Genomic DNA, 12,514 nt, shown 5'->3' on the forward strand with positions numbered 1-12,514 from the left:
GCTTCTCAGAGCACAGAGAAAGTGATTTTTCAAGATGTTTTGTTGTTCTCTAGAACTGAAGATTATAGAATAGGTTCTGTCACCACAAAGCAGGCCCTAGCAAAGCCTACTTATTCTAGCTTTGAATAGAATGAGGGAATCTGGCTTATACTTCAGCACATTAAAATATTTTTAAGTGCAATTTGTTATGTAAAATGTTAGTTCCTTACTTACTTACTGTGCTTTCCATTGGGGTTTATCAGTTCAATTTTAAATGAATTAAAGCCACAGACAGGCATTACATTTGTGCCAGAAAAACGTATTTTTCCTGTCACAAAAAGCTAGTGTACAGGTGATTAAATGAGGTTTCTTGTGGAAGAAAATGAGCTCTTCCACACAATAATTCTCATAAATACCAACTTCTCTGGAGACAGAAGTTTTCTAGTGCTGCCTATAATGTTTACACTTCTCTCGTGGTCCCTAGGACACTTATATCCCACAGTCCTTTACTCTCCCTTCCCTTTCCATTGAGGAGGAAGGGAGGGAGAAGTCTCGCTACTTGATGGCCCAGCCAGTGGGGAGCTGTTAGGGAGCCCTGCTGGGACCCTGCCTCCAAGCCCTGAAATAGTATCAATACTGTTCAAACCCTGGTATTGACTCCTTCCTTTTGAACAGCACTGGGACACCCTGTAGGGACCAGGGCTCCTCACCACTTCTACCCCCTAGGCATTCCTGCCATTCTGTGAACAGTATCGGGGTTACCTGGTGCTGTTCAGTGGGCAGCAGGGTTTCCTGCCACCCCTTGGAGAGTCCTAGAACTCCCTGGGGTGGTAAAGAGACACTGGGGATGGCAGGGATGAGGGAGAACAGCCCCAGCCCTTGCAAGGCAAAAGCAGCAGCCAGATCTGCTCCCTGCCTCTCAGGAACTCTGGGAACAACTGCTCTTCCTGTGGGGAATATGGCAGCTCTTCCTGTTGCCAAAGCCCAAGTGGAAACAGCTGGTTCAGCCACAGGGATGGGGTAGTGGGGAGCATTCCCGTCACCCCTCTGCCAACAGAGACAACCTTATTGCCATGGGGGGAGCAAGGGAGCAACTCCCTCTCCTCCCCTCTCCTCTCCCCATGCCACATTTTTGAGTGCTGCAGATTTCCTAGAAATGAATTTCTGTCCGCAGTCAAAGCTGGAGTTATCAGAGATTGGATAGACAAAACACTTATGCTGCTGTAAAAGAGGGAAGGCCTTACTGCAGTGTTGCAGTTTTTGTCTGTCTCTATCTAAACCACAGTAATTTGCACAGTTTCATTATGGGACAAATAGCCATGCTCTGGCTCTATTACTGTTAGGGATGGACAGACAACTAAATAGTTGCACTGGATCAGCTGAAGTGTTCCTAAGCAGGAAGTCCCCCCTCCTTATTACACTGATGCTATTATATACCTGTCCTTTTCCAAAACTAGAAGAAATTTCTTATAACTGTATGTATAGCTATCTAATAATCAACAGCTATAGCCAAAAAATATTTTAGATTAAATATTTACTGGCTGGAACTAGTAAGCTCACATTTTTAAAGAAAAAAAGGGTTGTTCAAACTGTTCTATAGGGTAGCTACATCTGAAATTTGTTTCAGACTGCTGTAATGACAACATTTGTGTATGCTTGTTCATTTTTGGTTTTCTTGCTGCGTGTCGTTCCTGTTCATGGCTATCTTGCAAAATGAAAAATTTAGTTCTAGTGTGTAACTCCTTTTTTTAAAGGTTATCTAAACATGGATTTATGTAACAACATTTTAAATACTCATCAGACTTATTTCTTATGTTGCTTAGGCTTTATTGCTTGATATAATTTAAAAGTGTCACTTTCCTTGTTACAGAGAAGCAAACACAATTTTTAGAGGAAACACTTTAGCTACTCGATGTGTAGACGAGATGATGAAAATAGTGGGAAAGCACTACCTGAAAGTTACATTAAAACCTATTTTGGATGAGGTATGGTAGTTTGCTGGATAAGATATTGGGTTATTTTCTTATTTATATGTACTCTTATTTCTTTAATGTGTGTGATTAACATGTTAATTGGTTCTTGCATTAATTTTTTTGGAGTCTGCACCTAGGCTCTGCTCCACTGCCATTTCTGCCGCCTAGTGGGGCACATGCCCCCCATGCCATCTCCAGGGCTGCATGCAGTGATGTGGAGCTGTGCCTGCCTGCCTCTTCCCCGCCCCCCAGCCCGTGCCCCTAGACAAGCTGCCTGCAGCTCCATCCCATGATCCACCCCAGGGTTCCATACACCCCTGCCCCACTCCCTGCCTCACCTTGGGGGCCTCAGTCTGGCCCCCTGCCCCTTCTTTTCCACACATTTACCTGCTAGATCCTGCTGTACCCACCACTGGGCTGCATTCCTATAAGGTTACCAAATTCCCAGTTTCAGGAAAAGAGGACCCCTGTGAGGCAGGGTAATATGATAGTGGGGGGGCAGTGATATGCCCATGCTCTGCCCCTCATTCCCAAACCACAGCCCCCCCAGCCCTGCTGCTGCTTCTCACTTCTGATGCGCAGTACCCCAGATCCTGTCAGATCATGCAGGGCCCTCCTCCCCCCGCCCCCCCCCGGTTCCAAACCCCACACACATACCCACAGCCTACCACACCTTCACAAATTCCCTCCACAGACACCCCCCACAACCATACAAAGTACCTGCATAAATTTGCATAATTTTTTAGTTTTTCTGTGCATAATTTTGAGTTTTTAGTTGTGCAATTAAAGTCACGATTAATTGCAACTAATATTTTTAAGCACGCAACTATTTGCAATCAATTTTTTAATAGTTTGACAGCCCTAACTCTTATATAAAGAAAATACTAAGTATAGTACTCTAGTAGGGAATTACAATAGTAAGTATGCTGAGTTGTTTTTATTGATTTGTTAGCAAATACAGTATATTTTACATACTTTAAAATACATATTTACATACCTTTTTTTAAACTTAATTGCTTATTAGAGGCAGTTGTTCTCTCTTTCACACCATAGGAGTCACTGCAGATGTTCAGACAGGCAGAATTTCAGCAGGAGTGTGACCATGAGAAAGGTGGTTACACCGCTCTGACTAGATTCACTTTGACCAAATATGAAATGAGCACGTTGGTAGGGGAGGCTTAGGGTGACAGAGTAGTATCTTTGCAGTGAAACACAAACCAGCAGTGTGACTGCTCCTGATGCAGGTACGTAAGGTAGAGGGGGAGGCTTCTTATGTGCTGCTCCTTCCTTTTCCAGCTTTGCAAAAACTGTTCAGTTTGATGTCTTAAATCTAAGGTGTGTTTTTAGTTAAAGCTGTTTACTTGCTTATTTATTAGACGTAAGTTAATTGAGCATGTGTAACAAAAATATAGTTATTTTTTGTGCTCAAAAAAGTAACCAATGTGCTTTAATACTGTTTTTGTTGTTTTGTTTAAGATCTGTGAATCCCCTAAGCCCTGTGAAATTGATCCCATCAAACTGAGAGAAGGGGATAATGTAGAAATTAACAAGGTGAGTGTCCTAACCATTTCTGTCTTTGTTTTGGTTTGGTTTTCCTGCCTAATTAATTTCCCTCTTGTCAAAGTTTGATATAGATCAGTTTCATTATAGCACTGGAGAAAGTATAAAATGACCTGTCTCTGGTATTGGTATCCTTCCCTAGGGTATTCATTCCTGCAGTGTTATCTGCTGCATTGTGTATTATCTTCTCATTTCTGTTTGCGACGGTAGCACAAAATGAATTATTCCCCAATCTTTTGTCAGTTGCTTTGTCCCATTTTTCAGTTTTCTGAGAGTCCTGATCTTCCCCAATTTGAATGTTTTCAAGTACAAAGATGATAAATTTGGCTGCTTCTGCTGTCAGCTCTGCTTAAAACTTAATTGGAAAACTCTTCACTTACTGTTGTTAAGATCAGTTCTTGCCAGATGGTGACATTCACAGAAGACAGTGGAAGTACCAGTTATCTCTAGAACACTGTTGGAAAATTCCATATCCTGACAACTTGCTGCTACATTTCACTTTTCTGTGGTGTCCTGATTCTGAAATACAGTGAAGCTCACCAAATTAGCTTTTAGCAGTGTCAGCCTTGTAAAAATGGGATACAGTTAGTTGGTTAGTTTGTCTTAAGAGTTTTGTTTGTTTGCACCATACAAGTTATATTCAAAGAGGCTACCAAGCATTCATTAGTGTATGATGATGTGTGCATTGTGTAGGAATAAAATACAAAATAATAAAATATAGCCATATATATGCTCAGCTATACGTAATGGAAACATTGATTTCTTTTTTTTTCCTGAAAAAAATATGCTTATTTATTCTTGTAGGAGAATCTACGCTACTATGTAGACAAAGTATTCAATACTATTGTACAGTCAAGTATAAGTTGCCCTACCTTAATGTGTGATGTTTTTTATGCTCTGAGACATTTGGCTGCCAATAGATTTCCAAGTAAGTATGTTTGAAAAACTTTTGTTTAGAAGTCTTTTGCGTCCCCTGTCCTGCATATGCAGTTTTATTGTGTGGAACACTTACCTGTTTAATGGTTTTTCAGAACAGTTCACGATAGTGAGTGTTTGTAAACCCAGTAACCAAATGCTCATCTTTGTCACCCTTTATATTATTATATTGACAAGACTTAAGCACTACTTAATACATCAAAGAAACAGAACTAGACGTCACACAAATAGCAAAGCAGAGACCAAAAATATAAAGAAGTACCTACAGAAAAGCAGAAACAATATGGAAATCATTTTAATAAACTGATACCACTCCAGTGCTATATGTTCAATTTACTGCTATGAAAATGCCTGCCACAAAATTTTATATCTAATTACGTAATATATAGCTGCTGTATTATGGCAAGGTAGTTGCATGATTAAAGCTGAGTTGAGCATTTTCAAGTATTAATGTAGGGACTCGGCCACTTTTGTTACATATGAAAAATATTATGTCATTCTCCAAATTATAGCAGTTGCTGTTTGACTGTTGGATACGTTTTCTTATTATAAGCAAGTAGGCTGTAGTTTGAGATTTAAAAGGGTTCTTTAGGAAATTCAGCTCCTGGTATCATAACGCATTTGCTGTATGAATTTTCTTAATAATAGAATAATTTAATGCCATAATGGAATAACATTGTGTTTTGGAACTTTCTGTGGAATTGAAATTCAGCAAATAATTGTGCAGTGGCCTACAATTTAAAAATGAATTTAAAAAAAATACATTGGTAGAATGAGGAGGGGTTGTTTTTCATACCAAAAAGCTTTTTTTCAGTAGAAGCTGTGGTCATGGATACACATTACATTTGTAGCATTATGTAAGTCAAGTAGGCATGAGAGCATGCACATCCCCTGCGGTGTTACAGAAATGGTGGAAGCACCACAAAAAATGGCCCTGGATAAAACAGGAGCTTCTGAGACGTGCTACATGTAACAACTGTACAATACACTGTAGTGCTGTAAAGGCCCCCAGTATCCCAAAGGTGGGTGGGGATGCAGGCAGTGTGCGGTGAACACTCACTGAGCACTCCACTCTCCCGGTTGCCCTAGGGGTGGAGGAGCAGGTGGCAGCCTTTGGTAGCAGGGTGGAGGGGACAGTGCTGCTGCACAATCACTGAAGGTCTGCCCATTCCCCTGCTGAGAGGGAGTAAGCAGCAAGCCCCTGGAGACTGAGGCAGCAGGGTGCCAGCTGATAGCCCCTCATCCCCACCATGCAAAACTGGGGAGAGTTAACAGAACTACTGCCTTCCCAGAACTAGGTGCTGCACCATGGGAGTCTCCAAGGGTTGTTGCTCAGCTCTCCACCACACCTTTGGGTGGCAGCAGGCTGGTAGTGAGTGTGTTCACTAACAGGCTTCCTAGTGGAGGAGGAAGGGTGGAGAGCACAGCCCCAGGGCCCTGGCTATTAAGTGTGTTGGTACCTTTGTACATCTCCAGTGTTACCTGTAGCACTGCATTTTTTGTAGTATTTCAGAGTGCTGCAGCACTTGTAGTGCTATAAATGTAATGCCTGTCCAGGCCCTGAATGTTCTACAGAAAATTCCATGAAGAAAGACTCATCTTGGTTATCATGTGTTGATGGTTATGAAATGAAAAACCTTTAACTTCACCTTTTGTTGACATGATAGAGAAAAAAATGTTTATTTTTTATTCTGGAACTAGCCATAATTATGGTTATTTCATAGTGTTACAATAGTGAGAGAAAATTGCCTGAGTGCATTGACTGTGCATTTACCTTAATGTGGTTGGACTGCCTCCTAACTTTAACCTTAAATGTACTAGTACATTGACAACCTTAGCTGTAGTGTAGTTGCGTCTTTTGCAGTTAGAAATATTTTAACTCTCATACAGAGTAGGGTCTAGTCAACATGGTGTTGTTTTAAAAAAGCTTGTTCCAACCATGTTGCCAAACAAGTGGGGTTGAGCCAGCATTAAGAACAGTGGAAACATTAAATACATATATAATGTCACTTTCTCTTGAAGTATAAAAAAGGCTTTCTTGTCATAGCAATTCCTTGTTTCATGCCCTTATTCTGTATTCTATTGACAAATTCTATAACAGTGGTAGGCAACCCCTGGCATGCGTGCCAGAGTATGGCATGCAAAGGCATTTTGCTTGGCGCATGTGCCTCAGGCGGGTGGCAGGGAAGGGACCTCTGCTATGCTTTCACAACAAGGATTGGGTCCCTTGCAGCTCTCCCACCATTTATCCCTGCCATGCCAACATCTTACCCGTTGAGGTTACAGGTGTTTTTGGCACTCTGGCCAGAAACATTACCAACCCCTGTTCTATAGACAAATAGAACATTGGGATTATTTTCCCAAGGTTTTTGTGTTGATTATCTTCATTGTTTCCTATTAAGTTTAGTGCATGTTACATTTCATGGTTTCTCTCTGCAGATGACCCTCATGTACAGTATTCTGCAGTGAGCAGCTTTGTGTTTCTTCGTTTCTTTGCTGTAGCCGTAGTCTCACCTCATACTTTTCATTTACGACCTCACCATCCAGTAAGTTTTTGTTCCATTTTTATTCATAATCTGTAGGTTTCTTTAGCTAGGAAGGTGTTAGGCATAAGTTTCTTTCACTGGCTTTCCTCTGTAGTTTGACAAGAAAATCAGGGTTTCTAATTTTCTGTAAGTTGGACTTTACTTTTCACAACCTGTCAGAGGTTGTGGCTCTCCTAGTGACAAATTGCTAATGTTGAGTAGGCAGTTAGTTCTCAAATAGAATAGAGCTGTTGACAAAGGAAGGTGTGTTTTTGATGTTTTTAGGGGAAAATGATACTCTTTCTGGGGGGAGTGGTAATTTGTAGTAGGGGCACCAGATTTTTTTTTTTTTTTTTCAAAAAAAGAACTAGTAGTTCTACTCTTGAATTCCATGGATATCCTTGATCATAGATGTCGTATCTGCCTTTTAAAAATATGCTCCTTGTCTCAAATGGCAGTCATGGGACGAAATGCTTTCTGTGGCTTCTGGCATGTGTTCCATCTCATCCCTGATCCCAAAATTGTGCCTTCTGGCTGGCATGTGTGACATGGCAGGAGGGGTGATCATTAGGATTGAGGATCAGACCCTAATCACACCATTGCTATTTTCCATTAGCATTGCATTTTCCAAATTAAGCACAAAGGGCGCTGACAGATGTGAAAACAAAACCAAAAAAAATCTCAGCATTTTACTGGAAGAGGCAACACATTAGCTTGACCCGGCTTCCCAGCTTCTGTATACATTGACCACTTTAGCAAGGCTTTTTGGCACTTTTATCTAATAGCTGATTCAGTCAACGATTAGATAAAAACACCAAAAAGCCCTGCTGAAACACATGATCTATACAGATGTTGGGCAAGTTGGGTCCAACTAACAAGATGCCTCTTCTGGGCATGCACTGTGCCTTGTGCAGGAGCACACCAAGGTGAAAGAGAAGCACTGTTTTGTTTTGTTTTGTTTTTTTCACACTGTAAGCAGCCAAAAAGGGCAAGTTTCTCTCCATGGTCGTATTTATAATCTTGTCTTAAATCTTGTGATCTGGAAATTAGTATACAGTCAAATTGGTTAAATATTGTGAAGACAGTAATATAAAATACTCAAGTTTGTATGTAACATTAAATATGCTTTAAGCTTAAAAAAATCTGGGATGAAGGAAAGGTTCCATCTGGAGGGGGGTGAACGTGGTAAGATAGAGGTGCCTCTGAATCTGAAACTTCTTAAACTGAGCTCACTCTCCCTCCAGCATCCACTGTGCCACTGTATGGCACAGGATACTGAGCTAGATGAACCTATGGTCTGACTTAGTAAATGGAATTTCTTAGGCTTGTACCATAAAATTTTCCAATTCTGCTGATCATCAACAGTAAAGTATTTTAGGGTCTCTGAGACCTGTACAATTGTATTTGATTGAAAATTTTCTGTCTGAACAGTTTTTCACTGGATAATTGGGTTTTGCCTAAACATAAAAATTTCCATGGGTGCAAATACTTACTTTTCAACTTGCTTTAATGTAATTAATAAACTGCCTCTGACAAATGTTAGTGATGTTGTTTTATGCGACTGGAAATAAATGGTTCTGTGGTAGTAAGGGCAAACTTACAAACTTCTACAGAATAGGATGAATTCATTACAATATACTGAAAGTCATTTGTAACCAGAAATAGCATGAAAGTACGTCACAGGTTCATTTTGCAGAATGCCTGCATTACAGATTTTATTTTAAATGACTTGTTTTCTTAAATCTCACTTTTTCTTTCTTTAAAATACTTGTTTTAGGATGCACAGACTTCCAGAACATTAACTCTTATATCAAAAACCATCCAGACATTGGGAAGCTGGGGCAGCTTGTCCAAAAGCAAAATTGTAAGTATTCTAATGTTGCTGTTTTGTTTTTGTGTTTTTGTTTGCAGATTGTGGCGTTAAACACTAATTTATGTCTTTTCTTTAGTCAAGTTTCAAGGAGACATTTATGTGTGAATTTTTCAAAACATTTCAAGAAGAAAAGTTTACTGAAGCTGTTAAAAAGGTACTGTTTTACTGATATCATCTAACTTAATATTTGGCTCTTTTTAATTCATTTTATAACAGGGTAGTAACAATGAAATGCTTATGCAGTAGGATGTTTCCTTGCAGTTCTTACTTAGAAATTGAAAAACGTTATGAGAAATTTAGTTTTTTAATAAACCATAGATAAGAAAAACCATAGAAGCAAACTTTTTGATCTGTATTGTATCTAATGCTCTTGTGGATATATTTATACACTGTATGTGTATTAATGTATATTTATATATGTTGTATATAAACATTCTCTAAGTTATATTTTATGAACATTATATCAAATATGCTCAGTGAAAGACTTCATACCATGCATCTGTTGATGATTAGGAAGCTGTCGTACCTTAAATTCCATCACTATTCCTTTTATCCAAATTCCTAATACTGAATACTTAACAGAAAGATATTTCTTTACAAAATACATAGGAGCAGGAGCATAAGCAGAGCAACCCAGGTCACTGCCTGGGGGAGCAGGGGGATGCAGAAGTAGAATAGTTGCTGCCACAGTAGCAGCTGGCTCCCTGCCACCATTGGCTCCGTGGCAGCTGGTGCTGCCCTCTGTACTGTGGCTGCCCTGATAAACCTCTGCATAGACTTTCTCATATTTATGTTTAATATAGTAAGGCATGTTTTTAACAAATGAACTTTGTGAGGCTCAAAATCCTTACCACCTCATTTTAACAAAAAGCTGTGATGGATTTGCAAGTGCCATTGGTTTTCAGAAAATATGTATTTTTGGGTGTACTCTTTTAAAATGTTTTCACTTACTGGCCTTCTAATATATCAAGTCCATATAATATACTCCTATTTTCATTGCATTACCCAAAATAATTGGTTTACACTGCAGTAAGTATTTGTAGAACAGTTTAGCTATATTGATGCTTTGGTCTCTTTATTTCCAAATAAAATCTATTCTCCTTTTTCCACATTAAGTTTTTAGATGACGTTTCTTCTACTGAAAGTAGAGAGCCCAGTGGAATGAGTGAATCAGTAACTCTAAAAGAAGGGTAAGTAAAAGTATAAAGTACTGCCCATTACACAAGTATTTAGTAAAGAAACAAGACATGCAAAAATCTTTTCTACAGCAGGATACGACTGTTATACCAGTTGTACACTGAGAATCTGAATTGATCGCCCCTGTGGGGGTTAGGGGTAGATCACCTGAAAGTGAGATCCCCAATTCCCCGAATGTCCCCTGGAGAGGAGGGGGTATGCGCCGGACCGCCGCATCGCCGCCAATCTCGCCTGCCACGACTTGATGGAAAACAAAAGGGGTTCACCCGGGCGGTGAGCTGACGGTCCACGTAACAGGGTAACCCGACTCCAAAGTCCAGGGGTCCTGAGGGCTCCTCCTCCCCTACACCCTCGCCCGAGCCTCCGGGATAGGGGGCCCCACTGGGATGCCCCCACTGACGGAATATTCCGGCGGGATACCTGTCCACTGACGAGCCCACCTCGGAGTCCCCCCCCACTACCTAGTGTCCCTGATACTGGGGCTCCTCGAGTCCGGGGTTTTTTCGGCCCTAACGGGCCTGAGTCTCTAGACCCGGGGGTGGCTACAAAGTCCGCCGCCCTGCCCGCGGGTCTTCCTCCGTGACCAACCGGCCACCATCCGCCGGAGGAGAGTCCCTCCGGCCGAGGTTCCCTTTTCGAGACCCTCCGTCGGAACCGCCACCGGTCCCTGTGCTACCTGTGGCTTGGCGGGACGCCTCGCTGCTCCCGGCTCCACTGTGGTCCCCTCTGCTGCCGCCGGGGTTCGCCACGTGGCTTCCGGTCCCGCTGCTGCACGCCCTGTTGGCGCCGGCTCCGCCGCAGTCCGCGCCTCTAGCGCTGCTCCCGGCTCCGCTGCTCCTGAAGCTGCCGCCGCTGGCTCCGCTGCCGTCGGCGTCTCTCGCGCCGCTCCCAGCTCCGCCGCTCCCGAAGCTGCCGCCGCCGGCTCCGCCGCAGTCCACGCCTCTCGCACCGCTCCCTGCTTTCCTGCTCCCGGGGCTGGCTCCCGTCGGAGCCTCCGTCCTTCTCTGCACGGGGTAGGGGTGCTCCTTTTATTTCCCCGGGCCGGTCCCACGCCGGCCCGGTTTACGTTCCGGGAGACTTCAAAGTCCTGACCAGACTTCCGGGTCGGGTCCCGGAAGCTGGGCGGAAACCCGGGCTTCCTTCCTCGGGCCAGGTCCCCTGTGGTCCCGGCGCCCTCACAGCCCCATTTCATAAAAGCAAATTCTTCTTAATGACTGAGCATTAATTTTAAAACAATTTGTTCACGTTGTATTAATTATGCTTTTTATGAAATCTTTATAAATATTTAATGTTAGCCATCAGCAGTTTTTAGAATTCACTTACTTCTAGTCTTCTGAATTTTTACATATTATAAGAAGTTCCATTTGTAAGTTATTTCCTATTTTTTCAGACTTTTCTCCCTCTATTTCTGATGTCATATAATGTATACCTTCAAGATTTATAGAATTAAATTTATTTCAAAATAATGAAGACATACTGTTAGAATGACTTTGTCCCAGTTCTTGAGCACAAGCAGCCTAAATACACCACTCTAAGATGAAAAAAACCCCTTTCCAATATTGCAGAGCACTGTTTCATTCTTAGTAAACAGTGGAATGCTTAAAAAAAAAACTTGTCACAGCGGTGGTTAATGGTAAAATAAAAATAAGCTTTCTTTTCTTATAGACTGTCTTGAAACAGTCTACTTACAAACTATTCTTAGACAGTAACAGGCAAAAAACTGGGAAGTGAATTTATAGCATGGAAAGCTTAAAAATGCACGTATGTGTATATAGACAGGAGGAAGAACCTCCTTCTCGAAAAGACAAGACAGCTGTTATAGGCAAACCACCCCTACCAAATGTATGATTTTTAGCCTTATCTGTGTAAGGAAATATCCATTGTTGAAAATGGGTATAAGCAATGAACACATTTGAGACAGCATTGAACACAATTTGATCTGGGTCTATGCTTGCTGCTGTTCATTGTTCAGCATCAGTTAAGCTGCATTTATTTCCTAAGTCTCCCATGTAAAAGCTATAGAAGGAGAGACAGAATATCGTAATTGGATGTATCGTCACCTCTTGGGAAGGTTGAGGGATAAGCAAGAACCCTGTTCTAGCAGTGGTGCTCCAAACAGGTGGTCGCCTTTGATTGATCTAGTGCTCACAGTTTTATCTGCTGAAGAACTTCATGAACATGAGACAAGTCTCTGGACCTATTGTTGTGCATCAAAGATGTCTTTTAAATCTAGATTGTTGTTGTCTTTGCCTGAAAAACAGTAGCTTATTCTCTCAAGTACTATTTTTAAAGGGTCTTTGATAGATGAGGATTTGTCCATTTTTATTATGTGATTTTCCCCCTTCTCTTCCCTCCTCCCCAGAGAAATGTATAAAAGAGCTCAGGGAAGGACTCTGATTGGAAAAAAAAATTTCAAGAGACGATGGTTCCACCTAACAAGTAAAGAACTTACTTACCATAAGCAACAAGGT

At 41.5% G+C, this 12,514-nt stretch overlaps 1 protein-coding gene across 1 annotated transcript in view; it reads left to right on the forward strand.

Moving 5' to 3' along the window:
• The window catches only part of RASA2 (RAS p21 protein activator 2), a 92,381-nt gene that overhangs the window by 66,573 nt on the left and 13,294 nt on the right, over positions 1-12,514 (forward strand). Inside the window, exons 12-19 of the mRNA XM_090051080.1 lie at positions 1,850-1,964; positions 3,429-3,503; positions 4,317-4,440; positions 6,888-6,994; positions 8,751-8,837; positions 8,923-9,000; positions 9,963-10,036; positions 12,406-12,512. Of these exons, the coding sequence (XP_089907206.1) occupies positions 1,850-1,964; positions 3,429-3,503; positions 4,317-4,440; positions 6,888-6,994; positions 8,751-8,837; positions 8,923-9,000; positions 9,963-10,036; positions 12,406-12,512 (767 nt within the window). The remainder of the gene's footprint in view (positions 1-1,849; positions 1,965-3,428; positions 3,504-4,316; positions 4,441-6,887; positions 6,995-8,750; positions 8,838-8,922; positions 9,001-9,962; positions 10,037-12,405; positions 12,513-12,514) is intronic.

The sequence above is a fragment of the Crocodylus siamensis genome, chromosome 6 (assembly GCF_052110815.1).
Source record: "Crocodylus siamensis isolate JL-2025a chromosome 6, ASM5211081v1, whole genome shotgun sequence".
NCBI classification, from domain to species: Eukaryota; Metazoa; Chordata; order Crocodylia; family Crocodylidae; genus Crocodylus; species Crocodylus siamensis.